The sequence below is a fragment of the Protopterus annectens genome, chromosome 16.part0 (assembly GCF_019279795.1).
Source record: "Protopterus annectens isolate FY-2018-M chromosome 16.part0, PAN1.0, whole genome shotgun sequence".
Lineage (NCBI taxonomy): Eukaryota > Metazoa > Chordata > Ceratodontiformes > Protopteridae > Protopterus > Protopterus annectens.
Window position 1 is genome coordinate 177,926,039 of NC_056750.1, and position 21,459 is coordinate 177,947,497.

Genomic DNA, 21,459 nt, shown 5'->3' on the forward strand with positions numbered 1-21,459 from the left:
GACTGTGAATGCCCCTACTTCCATCATTGCAAAGAAGACTTTTTGCTGAAGGTAGTATTGTTTGCAGCATTTGAAAAATACTTACTTACCCTTCGTGTGATATTAATATTTTTTAACCTTATGGTGTATATAAGCAATTTGTGCTGTGTGTCGTTCTTAGATACATTACTGTATAATTATGGCATTCCACATTTACAAGGTATAAAGGAGCTAAACCATCAAGTCTTCTTGCAGGATGGATCACAATTAAAGCTGAGAGTAACAGATAAATTTAAATGTAAAAAAATATTTTCAGCTGATTAATAAAAGCACCTCTTTGCATTTCCTTATTCATCCAAAGTAATTTTTTTTCAAATTTACAGTGAAACAAAAGCACTGCTATAGGGTCTGCCCTTTAAGAGCTATAGGCTTGAAAAGACAGCCCACACAAATCATGCTAAATGATTACTAATGCATTCAAGGGATGATCAGGCTCATGAAAAGATATCTAAGTAATACTGTTTTATAACACTTTTGTAAAGACCAGTTGCTGAAGAATAACAAAGAACTATGATTACCAATTTGCTACAGTTGTTTTCGCATATTCTAAAACAGGTTTAAACAAAGTTGTGGAGATACACATAACATCTTTACCATATACAATATAAAATTATGGAGTTTTTGATGAAAAAATTTGCAGTTTTTGCATTCAACTTGTTGATAAGGATGGCCCCCTAAAGCTTTTCTTGGATCTGAAAACCCCACACCATACCTCATGAAAAGCTGAAAGCCACAGTGCTACACTATTTCTACTAATGTATAAGATACTAAATGTATATGCTAATTACACCAACAGGATTTCTTACTTGCTACAAACACAAGTTATCAACTAGATCTTGTAGGTAAAGCACTACATTAAAAATTATCACTTTATAGGTTCATAGCTGCATACTAGGCTAACGACTATAGGGGCCCTTATAAGTCTAGCCATGGAACCCAAATGTGACCCACATATTTGATTTATATAAGTAGTGATTTACTGACTGACTCTCTCCGTCAAAACCATATGTGACAAACCAGTGCTGAATTTCCAAGTTGCACTTAAAAAGGGATACGGAAGAACTCTGCTTCACATGGATGGGGAACCTGTTTCAAGGAATGGGAATTCTCTGAGAAACATAGCTGTTTCTCCAACATTTTTTATCTATGTCACAAGCAAAATATAGATTTTTTAATCTAGTAGTTATGATGTTTTCTTTTGCAAATATTCAAAAGGTTTATCAATATAAGGTCCAGGGATGCCCTGTATGCCAGGCAAAGCTCACCTCTCAGAAATCTGTATGATACTGAGTAAACAGACAGGGCTTTAAGGAGATCAGTGTAGTACATTGTGTTTACTCCCTGTATTCTTTTTGTAAGGAATCTTTGTGGACATTCCAGTTGTTACATGTGTCTGGACAGATACATAATGAAGGGGGCATTATACTCTATGATGGTTCTGTTACTGCCTCAGTACAGTGGTATAATGACCTGTCTGGACTTAGATGCCATGCCCTTGCTTATAAGTTGAAGAACACAGAAGAAATGTCTTACTACTTTGGACTGATGCTAGTCAAAGGCTAGGTTGCTGTCTACATGGGTTCCCAGATCCCTGACTAGTGAATCAACTTTTAAGGGTGTTTTATTGATGGTGTAGTTACCCAGAGTGGCAGAATTCCCAAAAGATACTATAATGCATTTTTGGTATGAGTTTTAAGCCATGGCTTTGGCATCAAATATTTATCTGTATTAGACTTTCCTGAAGGGTGTTCTCATCTTGGATTCAATGACTGCTCCCAGTTTGTAATCATCTGCAAACTAGGTCAGCCAAATGCCTTTCACATTGGCTTTGCCATCCAAGAAGTAGATGCCAAAGAAGAGTGGGACCAGCAGAGTGTGGGAGACTCCACTGGTTACAGGCCTCTTTGTGTAGGTGACCTTACCGATTCTAACCTCCTGATTCCTATTAGTGAGCCAGCTAGCTATCCAGCATGTTATAAAGGGGTTTACACCTAGTTCCATAAGTTTGTTGACAATGCCTGAGTGGGTATCATATCATATGCTTTAGCCAAATCTAGGTAGTCAGTATGCACTATTTTCCCCTCATCCATTGCCTTAGGAAACTTTTCAATGAAGTCCACAAGATTCAGTAAGCATAACCTTCTTTGAGAAAGGCCAACTGGGACGGATCCAGTATCTTGAGGTCTCCTACTTGATAATGAAATAGCAAAATGGTTTACAGTAAAAATGTTGAACATAGGTTCTGCGAACATGGGAATATCAAATGGCAGATGACTGATTCCCATGTTGCCGAATGTTAAATGATTGATGTTCCTATCAGCGAATGCCACTGTGCATTCGCTGATATGAGCTTGATGTAATGAATAGAGATAGCAGTACAGTGCGGATTGGGACATTCATCCCTTTCCTCACTGTAGTGTGATCTTGGAGTTGGATTATATAGATACGAGGGAGTATGGGGGGTGAAGGGGGACGTGCCCCCTGCAAAAACGTGATGTGAAGTGTAAGAGTGACACTTACTTGAGCTCCTATATGGACATCACGTTCAATATTTGGCAAAAATGTTGAATCTACTGAATTTCTTCATCAGATTCGACATTTTCACCTAATTAATATGTGGGATTCGGCCTTCCTGTTTGATGTTCTGAATGGTATATTTTAAAATTTTCCAGATTTTGACAGTAAACCTAGCAAAACCACACTCTAAATAAAATGCTGTTCTTCTAAACAAGTAAGTTGTTTTTACTCGCCCATAATGTTTTGATGGTACATATAAACCATTGCCTATTACCTACGAAGACATCATTTGGGAGTGTTGTTATATGGAAATCTGGAGTAAACAGGTGAGCTAAAACCATCAAACAAGTTAAACAACACACTATAATATTCATGTTTGCAAAATCACTTACAGCTTTAAAATGAGAAGTATAGCTGTGAATGGAGTTAACTGTAAAACAAAGATGCATCGGCACATGACTATTTCACATTAAGCAACTACAAGATTATGGCCGCTTAAATGATTATCACTGCTGACTCTTTTGGACATTATTGCTGATTTTCCAGTCAGCTGTAGCACAAAAGTGGAAGCCCTTGTAACAGTGAGGGCTAAGGTAAATTCCACATTTTCTCCTCCTTAACCCTTCCTTGACACAGCACAATTCTACTCAAAAAGAGTTGCATTTCCTGTTCTCCTGTATGTATCCTGCCATTCTGTCATCTACAGTTCTTCCTGATAACACTGGTAATGAGAACAAATTCTGGTATCTATAAATCACTGTTGATTTATGTATTACTGTTACTATTAACTTATTGTATCCACTCAAATGAGAACTCGCCTAACCTAAAAAAAATAGTGTGAATATAATTTGATGTTATTTTATATCTCCTTTCATGTTAAACACCTTTATCAGTTGTATCTTTATTTGTGCATATGTGTTGCTATCAAGCTATGTAAACTTATACTCTATGTACAGTTGTTTATCTTTTACCTAACTGCCTCATTTATGATACTATTTGTAATCTCTTTTTCTGTTAAGTATTTTTTGAAATATTTGTTATTTTGGATTTTTTTTTTTGTGAGCCGCTTTTCTCCCCGGGCCTCTGCTGAAAATGGACATGTTGTCCAGTCGGACTATCCCAGTAGTCAAATGTAAAATAAATAAATAAATCTATTCCCACAGAACAGTTTGCAACGAAAATATAAATCTCATAACAATTATACATTTTCAGGTTGTTGTAGCAGATGAGTTGTACTTACTTTCACAAGTTTCAAAAATATTTTTTCCTTCTAGATTAGTTATGGTTCAACAGCGGCACTCCTGAGCAACAAGAAGCAGTTCCCTTCATTTCTCCGCACTGCTCCTAGTGACAAATTCCAATCTATTGGCTTAGCCCATCTGATGATATATTTTGGCTGGACCTGGGTTGGAATCCTGGCAGAGGAAAGTGACTATGGAGAACAGGGCAGTCAAACAGTTAAAGAAGAACTCCTTAAGTCTGAAGCCTGCATTGCATTTTTTGAATCAATTCCTGTGGCTTACAGTGAAAGAAAGATCCAGAGAATCACTGATGTTATCAAGGGATCATCTGCAAATGTCATTCTGGCCTTTTCAAATGAAGTAGGTCTGAATCCTGTTTTGGAAGTTATATCCAAGCATGACATTACTAACAAAATTTGGCTTGCTTCAGATGGCTGGTTTTACTCTCCCATCTTTTCCAATAATAATATTATTAAAACATTAAATGGCACCATTGGATTTGCATACCAGAAAGGTGAAATGCCTAACTTTAAAGAACATCTTCTAAATGTTAATCCTTTTAAAACTCCAAATGACATATTTGTGAATGAGTTTTGGGAGGCAGCTTTTAGTTGTAAATTCTGGCAACATAATTTGAGTTTGCTTGCGAGCAACACAGTAAATGAAGAAACCTTGTCTTGTTCTGGGAGTGAAAACCTAAAAGAACTGAGTAACCCCTTCACAGATGTCTCTTCCCTAACAATGCCATACAAAGTTTACCAAGCAGTATTTGCAGCTGCACAGGCTTTGCATGACATGTGTTCATGTTCTCCAGGTTATGGCTTCATACACAATGGATCATGCCATGGCATGTGTCACTTTGAACCCTGGCAGGTAGGTTCAGTAGATAAAACAAATGAGTAAACCTATATAAATTAAATAGATACTTTTGTAATAAATGCAGGTCATAAATTGTGTGTTTGTGTAATTCAGACTGATGTTGCTAAACTTAAATCAGTTTTTAGTAAATTTTCAAGTTCTGATAAGTAATATTTTAATGTCTCCAAACATATCAAAAACTATTTTAAGTTAATTTGATATGCCACAGATCTTTTGCAATAAAAGCAATGTTTTCATATTTGTTCTGTGCCATGATACTGCAGTTTACAGTACCCTGATGAATTCCATAGATAAGAAAAATGTATTTGTTCTTTATTTTGTGTTTGGTATTTCTTAATAGTTACTGTCTCATTTGCAAGTTAAGCTAATTCATTATTTAATTTTAACACATTGTATTATTTAATTATTCTACAAAGCATACAACAAGCACCTTCACATACAAGTATGTATCTAAACTTTTTTATATAAATTATTCATTTATTAGCAAACTAACTCCTCTCAAGACATTAACAATTTGCTTGTGAGATATAAAAATAGTCAATTATTTTACCATTAATTCAGTTATTTTATTAAGTCTTAACTTCTCAAAAGCAAACAGTGCACTGGCAATTATAATTCCAAATGTGGACTAGGATTAGATGCAGTAGGCATATCTCATCTCATCCTTCTAGAAATATAGATTCTGCTAACAGATGATGAACAAAATCACCTGCTAACCATACTAATATCCCCACTAACCATTCAGATTTCATCCACTGCCATCCTTACGTCAGCTAACCATCCTGAAATCACCAACTAGTCATTCTGATATTACCTACTAACTATCTTGACATCACCCACTACCATCCTGGCATTGCTCACTAGCCATTATCACATCACCCATTAGCCATACCAGTACTGCCCATTTACTGGGTCATTTTCACCTCTCACTAATGTAGTCCTTTGTTCCCTGGATCTGTAGTTGTGCTTCTCTTCAGGTTTCCATTGCTTTAGCATATCTGCAAAAAGCATCCCTATTTTAATAATTCATTCCTTTTGTATATAGTTGTGTACCCAAGTCCAATGATCAGAAATACTCTCTGTTGAAAACAATAAAATACTATTTGAAAAAAAAAAAAGAAATACATTTAATGTAATGCTTTAATTAATTTGAAAGGGACTTTTGGTCAGCTCATACATGTAGTCAACAAACAAACCTACTAACAGAAAGAGGCATTAATGTTCAGTCAGTATAGATGCTTGATATTGCAGGCTATAATTAAAATGGAAATAAATCTCATGGCTATCAGTTATGTATTTGCTAATGTACTAAAGTCCTTAAAATGGTGCCAAACAAAGAATGATAAATAAAGTTACCGATACATTTAAAGTTATGTCACTATAATAATGGATTACCATGAACATTCACTTCAAATAAATGCTCTATTCTGCATAAATGATCATTTAGAATATTAATTAGTCAGTACTTACCAGTTTTCCTATTGATTATTATTATTATTATTAAGCATATAATGTGCTGGTACTGATATGGTATAATATTTGTATATCTTTTTTTAAAGAGTTCTACAAATATTATAATATCTGGAGTCATTCATTACTTTACATCAGTATATATATATATATATATGTATATATATATATATATATATATATATATATATATATATATATATATATATATATATATATATATATATATATATATATATTTTACAGTGCCAACATATTCCTACAAAGTCCAGCTTTGTTTCAGGATTTGTCATTACAAGAATCAAAATATATTCCTATGCATATAATAAGCTATATATTAAAACAGAACTACCAAAGATCACATCTGATTTTTTTACCTGGGTTAAGCAGACCAGATAACTTTGTTTGACTGTCTGTCTGTTTGTTTGTCTGTTGAAAGGAAATTGCACAATATGCTCAGAGATAAAGTTCGATAATAGTTTTCTGTTCACTGTGCAAATAAACAAAGTTGCCAGATTATGTGCTACAGACTGTATTTGATCTATGGTTAGGGCTATCCATTTGTTGACTCCTCTATAACTGGCCAAGTTACATTTGGTCAAGGTTACAGCTGTATGAAAACAATTGTTTTTAACCTCATATAGATGGGAAACAAACAAAACGAGCACATACAGCATTTTTTTGCAGGGAAAAAGCCCTCCTTCACATACTATATGGGTTTAAGCCTCCACACCTCATGAGATTATATATACTTATTCCATGGATGTACAAACATAACAAAGGAATGCATCTCTCAGAACAAAGGAATCACTGCTACTATATTCTTAGAAACTGCACTAGAAGTGATAGAAAATGCATCAGTAGTGATTTCATATGGAGAACAGTGATTGAGGAGTTCAGCTTTCATGAGTTAAACTTGACCAGGTAGCACCTCATCCATTTATGCTTGACAACATATAGGAAAGCTGAATTTGTATTATCATCTATGGCAGTAATAGTGTGGTAGTATCCCAGAAAGTTATTTTTACTTACTGTATAACATGTAGCCCAGACCGATATGAACCTGACCTTGAGTAGCATCTTACCCTCACCAAGAATGATGACACAATATGAAGACAAGATGATCAATTACAACAATTGGCTTAAGTATTGGTGTCATTCAAAGGGGATCCAATGCCTGTCAGCCTGGGATGACATGCTCGACAAGCCACGATGCTTCGCTAGGGACGGCTTGCACCTATCACCCCTGGGCTTTCGGATATTGGCAAAGGCTCTTGCTACCCCCATAGTGCCTTTTTAGGCAGGCTCAAAAGACAAACACACCTCCATAGGTATCACAAGGGATAAGAAACTAAGAGTAGTGCTACTCAACGCCAGAAGTCTAAACCTCAAGATGCATGCACTCGAAACTCTCCTTAGCATGGAGAACATCGATATCTGTGCAGTAACAGAAACCTGGTTCAAGGCTCCCGAGAGCACCCCAGCACTACCAGGTTATACCTCATACCATGCTTTTTGACCCCAAAACTTGGACCGAACCACACAAGGAGGGGGAGTATCAATATTCATCAAAGATACCCACACCTCCAGGTTGGTGGCACAGCATGAAGCAACAGAGACTATCCATGTGCAACTAACAGTGGGTAAAACTGCCTTCCAGTTTATAGCCTGCTACAGACCACCACCCCATACCCAGGAACTCCACTCGGCCTTCCTGAGAACACTGGAAAATATGAAGGTCTCTCCAAACACCATTATATTGGGTGACTTCAACTATCCAAACATAGACTGGGAGCATTACTCTAGCTCCAGCATCCTAGCCCAAAGGTTCCTAGAATTTATAAACTCAAATGCTATGGAACAACTTGTTACCACTCCCACAAGAGGGGAAAATATACTGGACCTGATCATCACCAACATGGGGACTCTAGGCTCCAGACCAGAAGTGTATCCCTCACTGGTAAGATCAGACCATAAACTAATCTCACTGGATATTCACATCCCGACCCCACCCCCTGCCCAGAAAACCACAGTGAAAAACTTCTCTAAAGCAAATATCACACTCCTCAAAACCAAGGTGGAATCCTTCAAAGCCCCCAGGCCTGTGGAAAATACGTCCCAGACCGCAGAATCCTTTATAAATGCATTCTATGAACACCTTCAGGATTGCATGGATCATGCAATCCCAAATAAAACCAAGACCCAATCCTCCAAAGTAAGACGTCCTGTCTGGTGGACCCCAGCCATAAACAAACTATACAATAGAAGGAGGAAGCTACTACATGATAGAGCAAAGTCCCAAAAAGGGAAGGCATCTCTGATCAGTATTAGCAAAAAACTACGGGCACTCATAAAATCGTCTAAGGCCAGCTTCGAGAGAAAAATTGCACAAGACACTAAGGATAATCACAAGGCTTTCTTTAGTCATGTTAGGAACCTGTGTGGGAATTCCCAGATATGCTCAGAATTAGTCCAAAATGACAAAAAATACACCAAACCCACAGACATTGCCAACATCCTAGCTGACAGGTTCACCGCAAACTCCCCCCCCTCCCTACCAAAAGGGCAAATATCTGTCCCATCAGAGTGCTGCCCCCCTGACATCCCAGATGCTCAGGTAAGAGCCGCTCTCTCCAAAGCAAAAAACACAGCATCAATGGGACCAGACGGTGTCCCAGGCTGCGTCCTACATGAACTTCAAGAAGAGCTAAATCCAAACATAAAACTACTGTTCAATCTCAGCCTTACTACAGGATATGTACCCAAAGAGTGGCATGCAGCAATGGTGGTCCCTCTCCACAAAGGTGGTGCCTCAATGAATCCTGGAAACTATCACCCCATAAGCCTGACTAGCTTGGTCTGCAAAGCTATGGAAAAGATCATCATGTACCTTATAAATAAAGATATTGGGGGACCTACAGACACTGGATCCTACCCAGTTTGGCTTTGTTAAGGGCAGATCCTGCCTCTTAAACCTGGTTGATTTCTTTGAAACAGTCACCAAGGCCATTGACGAGGGGAAGGTGGTCCAGACAGCATACCTGGACCTCACAAAAGCCTTCGATACAATACCCCACTCGGGCATTATAGATAAGCTCACCAGCTTAAATATAAACCCCTATGTCACTAGATGGGTTGCAAACTGGCTCAAGGACAGAACCAACATGGTTAGAATTGCTGGAGCCATGTCAGACTCCAAACAAGTTACAAGTGGCGTCCCACAAGGCTCAGTCCTGGGACCTCTCTTGTTTGGTATATATTTCTCAGAGGTACAGGCCAACACGGAAGGACTGTGGCTGACCAAGTTCGCAGATGACTGCAAACTGGGCGCCATAATCGACTTTCCAGCCGACACAAGCATCCTCCAAAAGGGCCTCATAGAAACAGACAACTGGTGCCAGAGCCATGGCCTCAAGCTAAACGCCAAAAAGTGTATAGTCATCCCCTTTGGCAAAAACAAAGTGCCCACAAATTACCACATAAGTGGTAATCCATTAAGTACGGAAGAAGTAATTAGGGACCTGGGGAACCAAGTTGATAGCAATATCTCATTTGACAACCACGTGGCCAAAGTGGTTAGAAAAACATTTTATATAGCCCACCTAATCATGAAGGGATTCACATCTAGATCAGGGGAGGTCATTGTGCCTCTTTACTCATCCCTGATCAGGCCCATAATTGAGTACAATGCCCCTTTTGGGATGTACCTTACCAGACACCTGCAGCAACTGGAAAGACCCCAAAAGTACCTCACCAAGAGGATCAAAGGGCTCAAACAGATGCCATATGCTGCCCGGTTAAAGAAACTCCAGCTCTACTCAGTGGCTTACCGCCTGCTCAGAGGCGATCTGCACCTGACGTTTAAAGCCATGTCCAACCCGGAATTAATGGACATGCTGCACCTCAGAAAATCCAAATCCCATCGAGCTACACGCTCGAGAGACTTGAACCTCAGCACTGAAATAAATAGGACATGCTGGCGGGACAGATTCATAACCCAGAGGCTCCCTTCACTCTGGAATAAAATCCCAGTCCAGGTTAGGCAGAGTCCCTCATTGACTCTCTTCAAGAGGAATCTTGATGAGTGGATGGGGGATCGTAGGTTTAACCCGGGTATCACTTCTGTGTCACTGTTAGACAGAGGCACAGTATACTAACCTCAAAAAAGGGCATAGCAAAATTAATTTAAAATGGGTGGTGAAAGCCAAACACACTCTGGCTAGGCTTATAAATGCCCTAGGGCAGATAGCCTTGTATGAACCTATGAACCTATGAAGTCTTCTTCCTTAAAGAGGAAAATTAAATAAAGAAGGAACAAAGGAGTACTTGTACCATGTCACTAGGGCCTAGAACTCCTTACCTGTATCCATTAATACCCTCTCTTCAGTTTTTTAAATTCATTCTGACAGACTTCCTAGACAAAATCTTGCTAAATTTTGTACAACCCCAGGATAAACTATATCCCTAAATATGAACAAGTACCTGTTCATATCTTACACCTCCTTTCTTCACTCAATTTTTCTCTCCTGACCATAGCCAAATCCAGTACTTGGTGACCTAAGCAACCACCTAGGGCCCCTTGGCCTGGGAGCCCCACTGAACAGGGGGCTTCCACATTAACATTTGAGTTAATTAATAAAAAATGACTTTTTAACGGTGAGGTAGGGGTGTCTTTTCCTTTAAGGAGGACCATGGTTGCATCACATGTACACACGCATGCCAACTAGGATGTAAACACAGTCCACAAGTTGTGTGTGTGTGTGTGTGTGTGTGTGTGTGTGTGTGTGTGTGTGTGTGTCTGTGTCTGTGTGTGTGTGTGTGTGTGTGTGTGTGTGTGTGTGTGTGTGTGTGTGTGTGTGTGTGTGTGTGTGCGTATAGAATTTAAATTAGCCCTTCTGTTCATTTCTATATGAGAGTGAGTGTGTAAGTGTGTGTGTGTGTATGTGTGTGTGTGTGTGTGTGTGCATGCGTGTGTGCATGTGTGTGTGTGTGTGTGTATGCGTGTGTGTGTGTGTGTGTGTGCGTGTGTGTGCGTGTGTGTGTGTGTGTGTGTGTGTGTAATTTAAAAAATATTGCACTTTATTCAGCTGTTTTTACTATGTTTGTGTTTTCCCTACTTTATTAGTTTATTTTGTTTTTGCTGCTTGTTCTTAAAAGTATTCAATTGCATTTATTCTGTTGTATTTATTACTGTTTGTTAGTAACCTGATTAAATTGTAACTGTTATTCTAAGCCACTTGGTTTTAGTTTAAGCAGTTCGACTTCTGGCCAGGTATTTTACATTAAGAAGGTTTGTGGTCTTCACTCTTGTGGGAGGAGATGGTAACATCTGCCCTTGTGATCTGGGAATTGTTGGCTGAAGGTTTATTCTTCATATTGTTCTAAGTGCCTTTGTTCCAGTTTAAGCACTTGGGTTCCAAACCCATTATTTTACATTAGGAAGATTTGTAGTCTGTACTCTTCTGGCAGAAAAGGATGCCCTACACTCTTTAAACCTGTGAATTGCTGGTTAAAGGCTTATTATATCTATTATTCTGAAAGTGTCCTAGTTGTGACTTAAGCACCTGAGCTCCAAACCAGTTATTTCATATTAGGAAAGTTTGTGGTCTAGACTCTTGTGGCAGGACCTACACCCTTGTAAGCTGGGAATTTCTGGTGAAGCCTTATTGTGCCTGTTATTCTAAGTATCATTTTTCTGGTTTAAGCACTTGGGTTCCAGACCAGTTATTTCACACTAGGAAGGTTTGTGGTCTATTCTACTGAATTGCTGCTTTATTTAAACTGTTTTTGCTGTTGTAATTGTATTTTTCTGCACTTTAAATTTCTAGTACTTCTGCATTTTGTAGCATAGGCTAGATTCAGGCTTGCTGAATCGAGACCATTTGGTATCATTTGAACACTAAATCCAGTCATCTTACATTATGAAGGCCCTCCTGCACTCTTGTGGGAGATGTGTGCAGGCAATGACCCATCTGAGATGGAGATTGCTGGACTAAGGCTCAGCCTTGTACTTTCTCTTTGGTTACTTTGTTTAAAATCATTTAACTGCACTTGTATTTAAGTGTCATGTTTAGATGGGTTTGTACTCATTTTACCAGAGCTGCTCAGTTACTGGTGACTTTAGCCAGATATTTGGAGTGAATCAGAACTAAATCCAAGGCATCCATTGAAATCTGCTGAGAAGTAAGTATTTTTAAAGACTAGAATGCACTTTGAGAACAGTATTCTACTGAATTGCTGTTTTGTTTAAACTGTTTTTGCTGTTGTGATTGTAATTTTCTGCACTTTGAATTTCTAGTATTTTTACATTTTATTATATAGCATAGGCTAAATTCAGACTTGCTGAATCTAGACTGTTTAATATCACTTGAGCATTAAAACCAGTTCTTCACTGAGATACGGAAAGATCTGTGGCATCCATTGCTTCTAACTAAGTGTACGTGCCTGTTTTTGCTCTTATATTGCACTTTTAATTTGCATTTGCATTCTACTGTCTGTTTGAATTGCCTGAACTGTGTTTTTCCACATTTTACTGTATACTGTACTAGTTCAGCTGTAGCATAGCCAAGATCCAGGTTTGCTGTTCCTGGGTCTGTTTTGTAACTATTGAGTATTAAATTCAATCCATCTTTGTTGGAAAGGCCCTAATGCTACCTTGTGGGAGGAGACTGTTGACTGGGTCCTATCTAATCAAGGGTGATTATACTAGAGCTCAGACAGAGTGTCCTTATTGGCTAGTTTGAGTTAAGTGGGTTATTTCTTGTTTCATTTAAGCTCCATGTTTGCGCGTCTTTGCACGTAGAGCACCATAGTGCACTGTCACACAATGGTAGTTACTGCTGGCAGTTATAGAGGTAAACATTTTGCTTGTTAACTTTTCCCTTAGTACTTTACTTGTGGTCCTACAAAGGTTTTTCTGAAGCTCTGCTCTACTGTCAAGTGGAATACTAAGCCTAGCCTCTGAGGTACCAACACACCTCTCACCCCCTAGCCATTTGTAAGTGTGATGTCTTCCTGTTTCTGACCATATAAATTAAGCTAACACTATGGACAGACAATTTCCCACAGTTTATCCAGTCAGTCTATTTGACATGGGCATCCTGAGGCAGTGTAACAACTGCTCATGTACACCGACAACCCTCTACTCCTATTACACTCCAACTCAACATGTGAGAGAGGCAACTATATTGAGAACCTTGAATCCATGCTCTCTCACTCACCAGTCAGTAAATCTGACACTCATCAGGTTGTCAGCATGCATACCTCACCTCCTACTCCACCCAAACCCACATCACACATACCTGCATATGCAGTGGTCCTCACCAAAAACATATCTAAACACTAAAGACCTCACAAACACAAACACAAGCAAGCTACACATAATACTCCCTCTGAAGAACACAATATACATACTAGCTCCCACACCAGTGTCTCACCTATCAAACCTATAAGGCAAGACACAAAACCAAACATATTAATCATAGGTGACTCAGTTGTGAGACACACATATGTCCCTCTCCCCAGGCTGGATATGGAAAAGGTCACAGTCAGCTGTCTGTGAGGTGCCAGCATCCACCACATCACACATGCACTCAAGTCTCTCAACAACAAGTACTGTTATGACTCCATCATAGTCCATGTTGATTTGAAAATCTTTAGACATACCTCTCTGGTCTATATGAAGAGAGACATGACTGAGCTCTCAGACTGTGTGTCTCAGGCAGGTATGTCACTAGCCTTAAGCAGCATTTTACATTCACCTAGGATGATGCCTCAATACAAATGGAAAATGATTGATTTTAATAATTGGATTAGTTTCTGGTGTGATTCTAAGGGGATCCAGTATCTGTCAGCCTGGGATGACATGATCAACAGACCTAGATGCTTTGCCATAGATGATCTTCATCTGTTACCCCTGGGATTTCAGCTACTGGCAAAGGCTCCTGCCACCTCTATAGTGCCTTTTCTAGGCAGTGTCACAAGGACAAAATTCCCAAATGTAAAAATTCCATGTAAAAACACCCTTAAGGTTATGCTGTTAAATGCTAGGAGTCTTAACATGAAACTGCACTCACTGGAAGCATTCACCTTGGAAGACACAGACATTTGTGCAGTCATGGAGACCTGGTTCATGGTGGTGGAGATCACACCAGTCATACTAGGTTACACCTCCTTCTACACATTCAGACCACAAACTGATCTCATGAAAACTAAAGGAGGTGGTGAATCAATATTCATTAAAAATAAATACACCTCCAAATTGGTTAAACAGTATGATTCACTGGTAATACTTCAGGTGCAATTAACTGTTGGCAGGACACCTATTCAAGCCATTGCCAGCTACAGTACCCCCTCCATGAATCAGGACACCCATTGTGCTACTTGGATCTACTTGAGTCTATAAGGTTTTGTCTGAACACTATGGTTTTGGGTGACTTTAACTACCTATCCATTGAATTGGTAATTTACTTAAGCTCAAACTCACATGCCCAAAGTTTCCTCAACTTTATTAACTCCAATGCCCTTGACCAGTGGGTTGACATGCCCACAAGGGGTGCCAACATCCTGGATCTGGTACTTAATATGGGGGACCGGTGCAACACCTTCTGCTGTGAGGTCTTCCCTGATGAATTCTGACCACAAATCAGTCTCATTCAAAGTAATTACCACACCTTGACCCATCCAGCAGCAAACAGACCAAAAACTTCTCCAAAGCAGATTATAACCTCTTATGGGATGGTGTAATTAGCTTCTCTACACCTCCCCCCTTAGATGAAACTGGCAATTATGCCCAGTCCTACATCAATGCGTTATACAAACGCCTGTATAATTGCATTAACTCCACTGTACCTGATAGAACCAAAATAAGCTCTTCAAGGAAGAGGAAAGTTGCCTGGTAGACAACTGCCATTAACAGGCTTTATAATAAGAGTAAGAAATTGCTGTCTAAGAGTAAGAGAGAGTGGGTCTTAAGCTGGACACACTCCACCTCAGCTTAAACAAGCAAATAAGACTTCTTGTGAAGTCCACCAAAGCAAACTATAAATCCAAATTAGGTTCCTCAACTAAGGACAACCATAAGGCATTCTTTAGTTACATCCATAACCTAAAAGGAAAGGCCCAGATTTATGCCCAACTGGTATTTAATGATTCCACATATACTGAGTTTGTGGACATAGCTGACCTGTTAGCCAGCAGGTTTCTGAAAACTTCACTCTCCTGTCCCAACCACGTGTACCCCATTACATCCCTACCACCTGTCCCCTACCTTGTATCTCAAAAGAGCAGGTCATAAACTCCTACTCCAAGGCCAAAAACATATTATCTATGGTACCTGATAACATCCCAGGTTGCATCCTACATGGGCTCCAACAAGAATTAGCAACACGATTGGTTACTCTTTTCAATCATAGTCTAAGCACTGAGTTCATCTAAACTAAATGGAAACCAGCCACTGTTACCCCCTTGCACCAAGTTGCTGCTTCTACTGACTCCCGGGAACTATAGACCTATTAACCTGACTAGCCTTATCTGCAAGGCCATGGAGTGAATCATCATGGAACTTATCAATAAAGATATAGGTAATTGCCAAACACTTGACCCTACTCAGTTTGGATTTGTCAAAGGGAGAGCATGCCTGTTACACCTCATGGACTTTATTGAGACAGTCACCAAGACCCTGGATGAGGGGAAATTTGTGCATACAGCATACCGAGACTTAGCCAAGGCTCTTGACACTATCCCCCACTCAGGCATCATTGACAAACTCACCCAGCTGGATATCATCCCTTATGTCATTAGGTGGGTTGCCAAATGGCTCACTGATACAATCCATACAGTCAAAATAGGGGAATCCACCTTGAACCACAGCCGCATAACCAGTGGTGTTCCAAAGTGATCAGTCCTGGGACCTCTACTATTTGAAATCTATTTCCCTGAAGTGCAAGCAAAAACTAAAGGTTTGTGGCTAACAAAGTTTGCTGATGACTGCAAACTGGAAGTTGTCATAGAATCTCCAAACAATGTCAACATCCTACAAGAGGGTCTTACACAAACAAATTATTAGTGTCAAAGTCAGACCCATATAACCTGAAATTTAGACCTATAGTAGCAGTGGCAGGATGGCAAACAGAACCCATCTCTATATACCTGGATAAGAAATTGAAGACAGCACTCAATGAATATGCATATGTCTTGAAAGGCACAGAATAGTTTTTAGTGGACCTTTATGGAGCAGTGAAGCAAATGGGAACAGCAGATACGGGGATACTGGCCACACTTGATGTAGTGTCTTTATTTACAAGTATACCCAATGGCCAGGGGATAAGCATGGTGAAATCAGTGTTGACAAGGCAGGGAAAGTTCTCTAATATTAAGATAGACTTTCTCTGTATGTTACTAGAATTGGTACTAGAGCACAACATATGTATGTTCAATGGCATATGCTATAAGCAGTTGTCAGGGGTTGCCATGGGCAGAAGTTGTGCCAACACATATGCAAACTTGGTTCATAGGTTCATAGGTTTGTACTAGGCTATCATCCCTAGGGCCTATACAAGCCTAGCCATAACAATTCCCTGGCTATTTCTTCCCACACTATTTACTTCCCTGGACCCCTGTCGAACAGGGTGACTGATGTGATCCCTGGGGTGACTTTCCTTTCTCCCATCGAGTCATCAAGGTTCCTTTTGAAGAGGGCCAAAGAGGCACTCTGCTTGACATGTATGGGCAATCTATTCCAGAGTCTGGGGAGTCTCTGGATCAGGAACCTATCCCTCCATCATGTTTTGTTTATTGTGATGATAAGGTTTAGATACCTGGAGCGTGTGGCTCTGGGGGATTGGGATTTCTTTAAGTGTAGCATGTCCAACAGGTTTGGGTTTGACATGGCCTTGTATGTTAAGCAGAGATCACCTCTGAGTAGACGATATGTGACAGAGTATAGCTGGAGTTGTTTAAGGTGGTCAGCGTAGGGCATCTGCTTTAGGCCTGTGATTCTTTTACTAAGGTATTTCTGCAGCCTTTCCAGTTGTTGCAGTTATCTTGAGAGGTACATACCAAATGGGGCTTTGTATTCTATAATGGGTCTAATGAGGGATGAGTGCAATGGGACAATGACCTCCTTTTTTCTGGATGAAAAGCCCTTAGTGATGAGGTGTGCACATAGAAGGATTTCCTGACTGTTGTGGCGATGTGGTTATCGAAGGTGAGACCACTGTCCACCTGTGTCCCTAAGTCTCTTATCACACTTTTGGTGTTTAGTGTACTGCCACCTATATGGTAATTCATGGGTGCATGTTTTTTCCCAAAGGGGATAACTATACATTTCTTGGCATTGAACTTGAGCCCATGGCTCTGGCACCAAGCAGCTGTTTCTGTAAGGCCCTTTTGTAGAGTATCCACATCATCTGGGGATTCAATAATGGCTCCCAGTTTGCAGTCATCTGCAAACTTTGTTAGCCAGAGTCCCTTAGTGTTGGCCTGTACTTTAGAGAAGTAGATGCCAAACAAGAGCGGTCCCAGGACTGAACCCTGAGGTACTCCACTTGTCACTTGTCTGGAGCTGGATTTGGAGTCAGCTACTTTTACAGTCTGGGTTCTATCAGTAAGCCAGTTAACAACCCATTGGGTGACGTAGGGATTAATGCCCAGCTTTGTAAGTTTATCTATGATTCCAGAGTGGGGAGATGGTGTCAAAGGTGTCGGCAAGGTCTAGATAGGCTGTGTGGACCACCTTACCCTTTTCCATGGCTCTGGAGACTGATTCAAAGAAGTCAATCAGGTTCAGGAGACAAGATCAGCCCTTCACAAACCCAAACTGGGTGGGGTCCAGTGTTTGAAGGTTGCCAATGTCTATTTTTATAAGTTCCATGATAATAAGCTCCATGGCCTTGCAGATAAGGCTCGTCAGACTGATGGGATGGTAGTTTCCAGGATCCAAGGTGGATCCCCCCTTGTGGAGTGGGATAACTGTAGCTCTGCGCCCTCAGTGGGCACGAAACCTGAGGTGAGGCTATGATTAAACCTGACACTTAGGTGAGGTGCCAGTTCATATTGTAGTTCATGTACTACATGGCCCAGGATGTCATCTGGTCCCATGGATGCTGTATTCTTAGCTTTGGAGAGTGTGTTCTTTTACCTGTGTGACCGTTATTACCAGAATTTGACAATCTTCCGGCATTGAGATGGGCCATTTAGGGGGTGAGAGGGGGTTGAAGTTGGCACTGAATCGATCTGCCAGGATATTGACAATATCCTTGGGATCAGTATATTTAATGCCATTCTGTTTTAGCTCAGAGCAGATCTGAGCATTGCCATTTAGATTCTTGACATAGTTATAGAATGCCTTGTGGTTGTCTTTGGAATCTTTGGCAATTTTATTTTCGTAACTAACTTTGGAGGATTTTATGAGGGATCTCAGTTTCTTACTGAGGCTGGTAAGGGAGTTTTTTGCATCCTGGGATTTTCCTCTTTTCTGCAACAGTTTCTTCCTTTTGTTGTAAAGTTTGTTTATGGCAGGGGACCACCAGATTGGCTTCCTTTTTTTGGATGAGAGCATCTTGGTTCTATTTGGGATGGCACGATTCATGCATCAGTGGATGTGCTCATACAGTGCCTTAGTGTAGGATTCAGCAGTTGAACTTTCAGTTCCCATCTGCATGGGTGTCATGAAGTTTGTCACTTCTGACTTGAGTAGCATGAAGTTGGCTTTGGAGAAGTTTTTTATGGAGGTTTCCTTATTGGGGATGTGGGGTGGGATGTGGATGTTAAGGATGATTAGCTTATGGTCAGACCTGACTAACGAGGGGGTGACCATAGGTGTGGAGCATCGATTTCCCATGTTGGTAATGACCAGATCTAGGATACTGGAGCCCCCGGTGTGACTATGGATTAGTTGATCCAGGGTGTTGGAATTTATGAATTCCAAGAACTGTTGGGCAAAGGTGTTGGTACATGAGTAGTTTTCCCAGTTAATGGCAGGGTAGTTAAAATCACCCAGTATTGAGGTGTTTGGTTCTATCTTAATATTTTTTTATTATGGTTATGGTTAACTGGGAATATGAACATCTGTTCGGTAATCCCCAAATAGCCTTTTATAAGTGTTTCGTAGATGATCTTTTTATTTTTTTGGAAAGGTGATGGTGAAAAACTTAAATCCCTGTATGCATACCTAAATACTACTAGTGACTTTTAAAAGTTTACAATGAACTGTTCTGAGATGAGTTGAGACTTCCTGGATGTTACCATATACAGACAAAATGACCAATGGTCTACAAAATTACATAGGAAACAATGTTACAGACCATCTTTTCTACATAGAAACAGTATGCATAACCCTAAGATTTTTCCTAACATAATCAGAGGTCAGGCAATGAGAACATCTCATCTATGTTGTCAAGAGGAAGTGCATAGAAATGACTTAACTAAGCTAAGAACAGGTTTCATTAATAGGGGGTATAGTGAACATGAAATTGATAAGGTGTACCATAATGTACACAAAGAAAGGAAAGGTAAAGCTAAGCCCTACTACTCTGATAGAGCAGGTAGTGACAGGGTAGGTATCAGGAATAGTGTATTACCATACATTCCGATGGTTTTACCACATACAAGGGATGTGAAAAGGTTTGAAACCATCATACGACAAAACTGGCATATGTTGTTAGTAGATGAGGATACTACCAACATAGTGGGTGGACAACCACATTTTGCATTTAGAAATAAGAAAAATCTGAAAGAGCAGCTTTGCTATCCTAGGACACCTGCTCTGATGGATAGCACAGTGAATGGTACCCGTAGATGTGGAAAATGTACACAGTGCATTTATATAGATGAATCAAGGTTTTTTAAGCACCCTGAAACAGGGCGTCTATGGGACCTAAGGAATTCTGCTGATTGCAATATTAAAAATGTAGTGAATGTAGCTCACTGTATGACATGTTTCCATTTCTATGTTGGCAAAACTAACCGTCACCTTAGAGAACGGATAATGGGTCACCTTTACTGCACTAGAAAAGGGCAACTGTATAGTGCTTTGTCTAAGCATACATTGGATAAGGGGGGTGACCATATATTTTTGTTTCAGGTTTTACACATTCAGAATGTCAGCAATAGGATGGGGGACCTAGTCAATACTACTGAAAATATGGAAGTAAAATGGATTTTGCATTTAGGAGCACACAGAGCTTTGAGTTTGAATGATAGTGTTCCATTGAAGCCAGTGCTAAAATCTAGAAGGTTAAAATAAAATAAAAAATAATATTTTAACAAGAGAAGACTACATAAACACATATACTACATATCCACCAGTCAAATGACACATGGGTTACTTGCTCAAATGACCTTAACCTGGTATGTGAAATTAATAGAACCTGCTGGAGGGACAAATTTGTCTCTCAGATGTTACCACACCTATGGAACAGACTCCCACTTCATGTCAAACAGAGCACCTCATTGGACCTCTTCAAATGCAGTCTGGACAATTGAATGGGTAACCACAAATTCATCCTGGAGGTTCCACCTGTGTCCCTCTTGTCGGGCAATAGGTGCTGATCATGAAAGCAAGGGTAGCACTTGCCTAAGCTTGCAAGAGCTCTAGGGCCATTAGCCTAGTAACTTTCTATGATCCTATGAGAGATAAAGTGTGTATGCGTGTGTGTGTGTGTGGGGGGGGGGTGGGGGACTACTTCTAAAACTCGACTCTCAGATGTCCCACTTTCAAAATCTGAAGACAAAAATCACAAAAGTGCAGAAACCTGAATGTGACTTTTTACTGGGGTAAGGAAATACATGGCCAACTGTAAATGAAACTCATGCAGAGGTAAATAAAACCCACCTAGATGGGGTGCTACACCCCCCCCCACAAACCCCCAACTAAACATACCAACTCTAAGATCACACTACAGTGGAGAACAGGGCATGTTGGCCCAAGTGTTCACTTACCCTAGTAAAATGTTGACATTCGGGTTTCTGCACTTTTGTGATTTTCATCTTGGGATTTTGAAAGTCGGTCATCTGAGAGTCAGACTTTAGAAGTAGACCCATGTAAGTGTGTGTGTGTGTGTGTGTGTGTGTGTGTGTGTGTGTGTGTGTGTGTGTGTGTGTGTGTGTGTGTGTGTGTGTGTGTGTGTTGTTGTTGTTATGTGTGCGTGGAATTTAACATAGCCATTCCAAGGAGAAAAAAAAAGTGTAAGTAAGTAATAGTATTTGTGTAATTTAAACTAGCAGTTCTGTTCATTTCTGTATGACAGAGAAAGAATGTGTATATATGAACGTATATGTATGTGTCTGTATGTAATTTAAACTATCTGTTCTT

At 39.9% G+C, this 21,459-nt stretch overlaps 1 protein-coding gene across 1 annotated transcript in view; it reads left to right on the plus strand.

The window, feature by feature from the left end:
- LOC122790550 (extracellular calcium-sensing receptor-like) overlaps positions 1-21,459 on the plus strand; it is a 308,167-nt gene that overhangs the window by 36,934 nt on the left and 249,774 nt on the right. Inside the window, exon 2 of the mRNA XM_044058098.1 lies at positions 3,831-4,670. Within this exon, the coding sequence (XP_043914033.1) occupies positions 3,831-4,670 (840 nt within the window). The remainder of the gene's footprint in view (positions 1-3,830; positions 4,671-21,459) is intronic.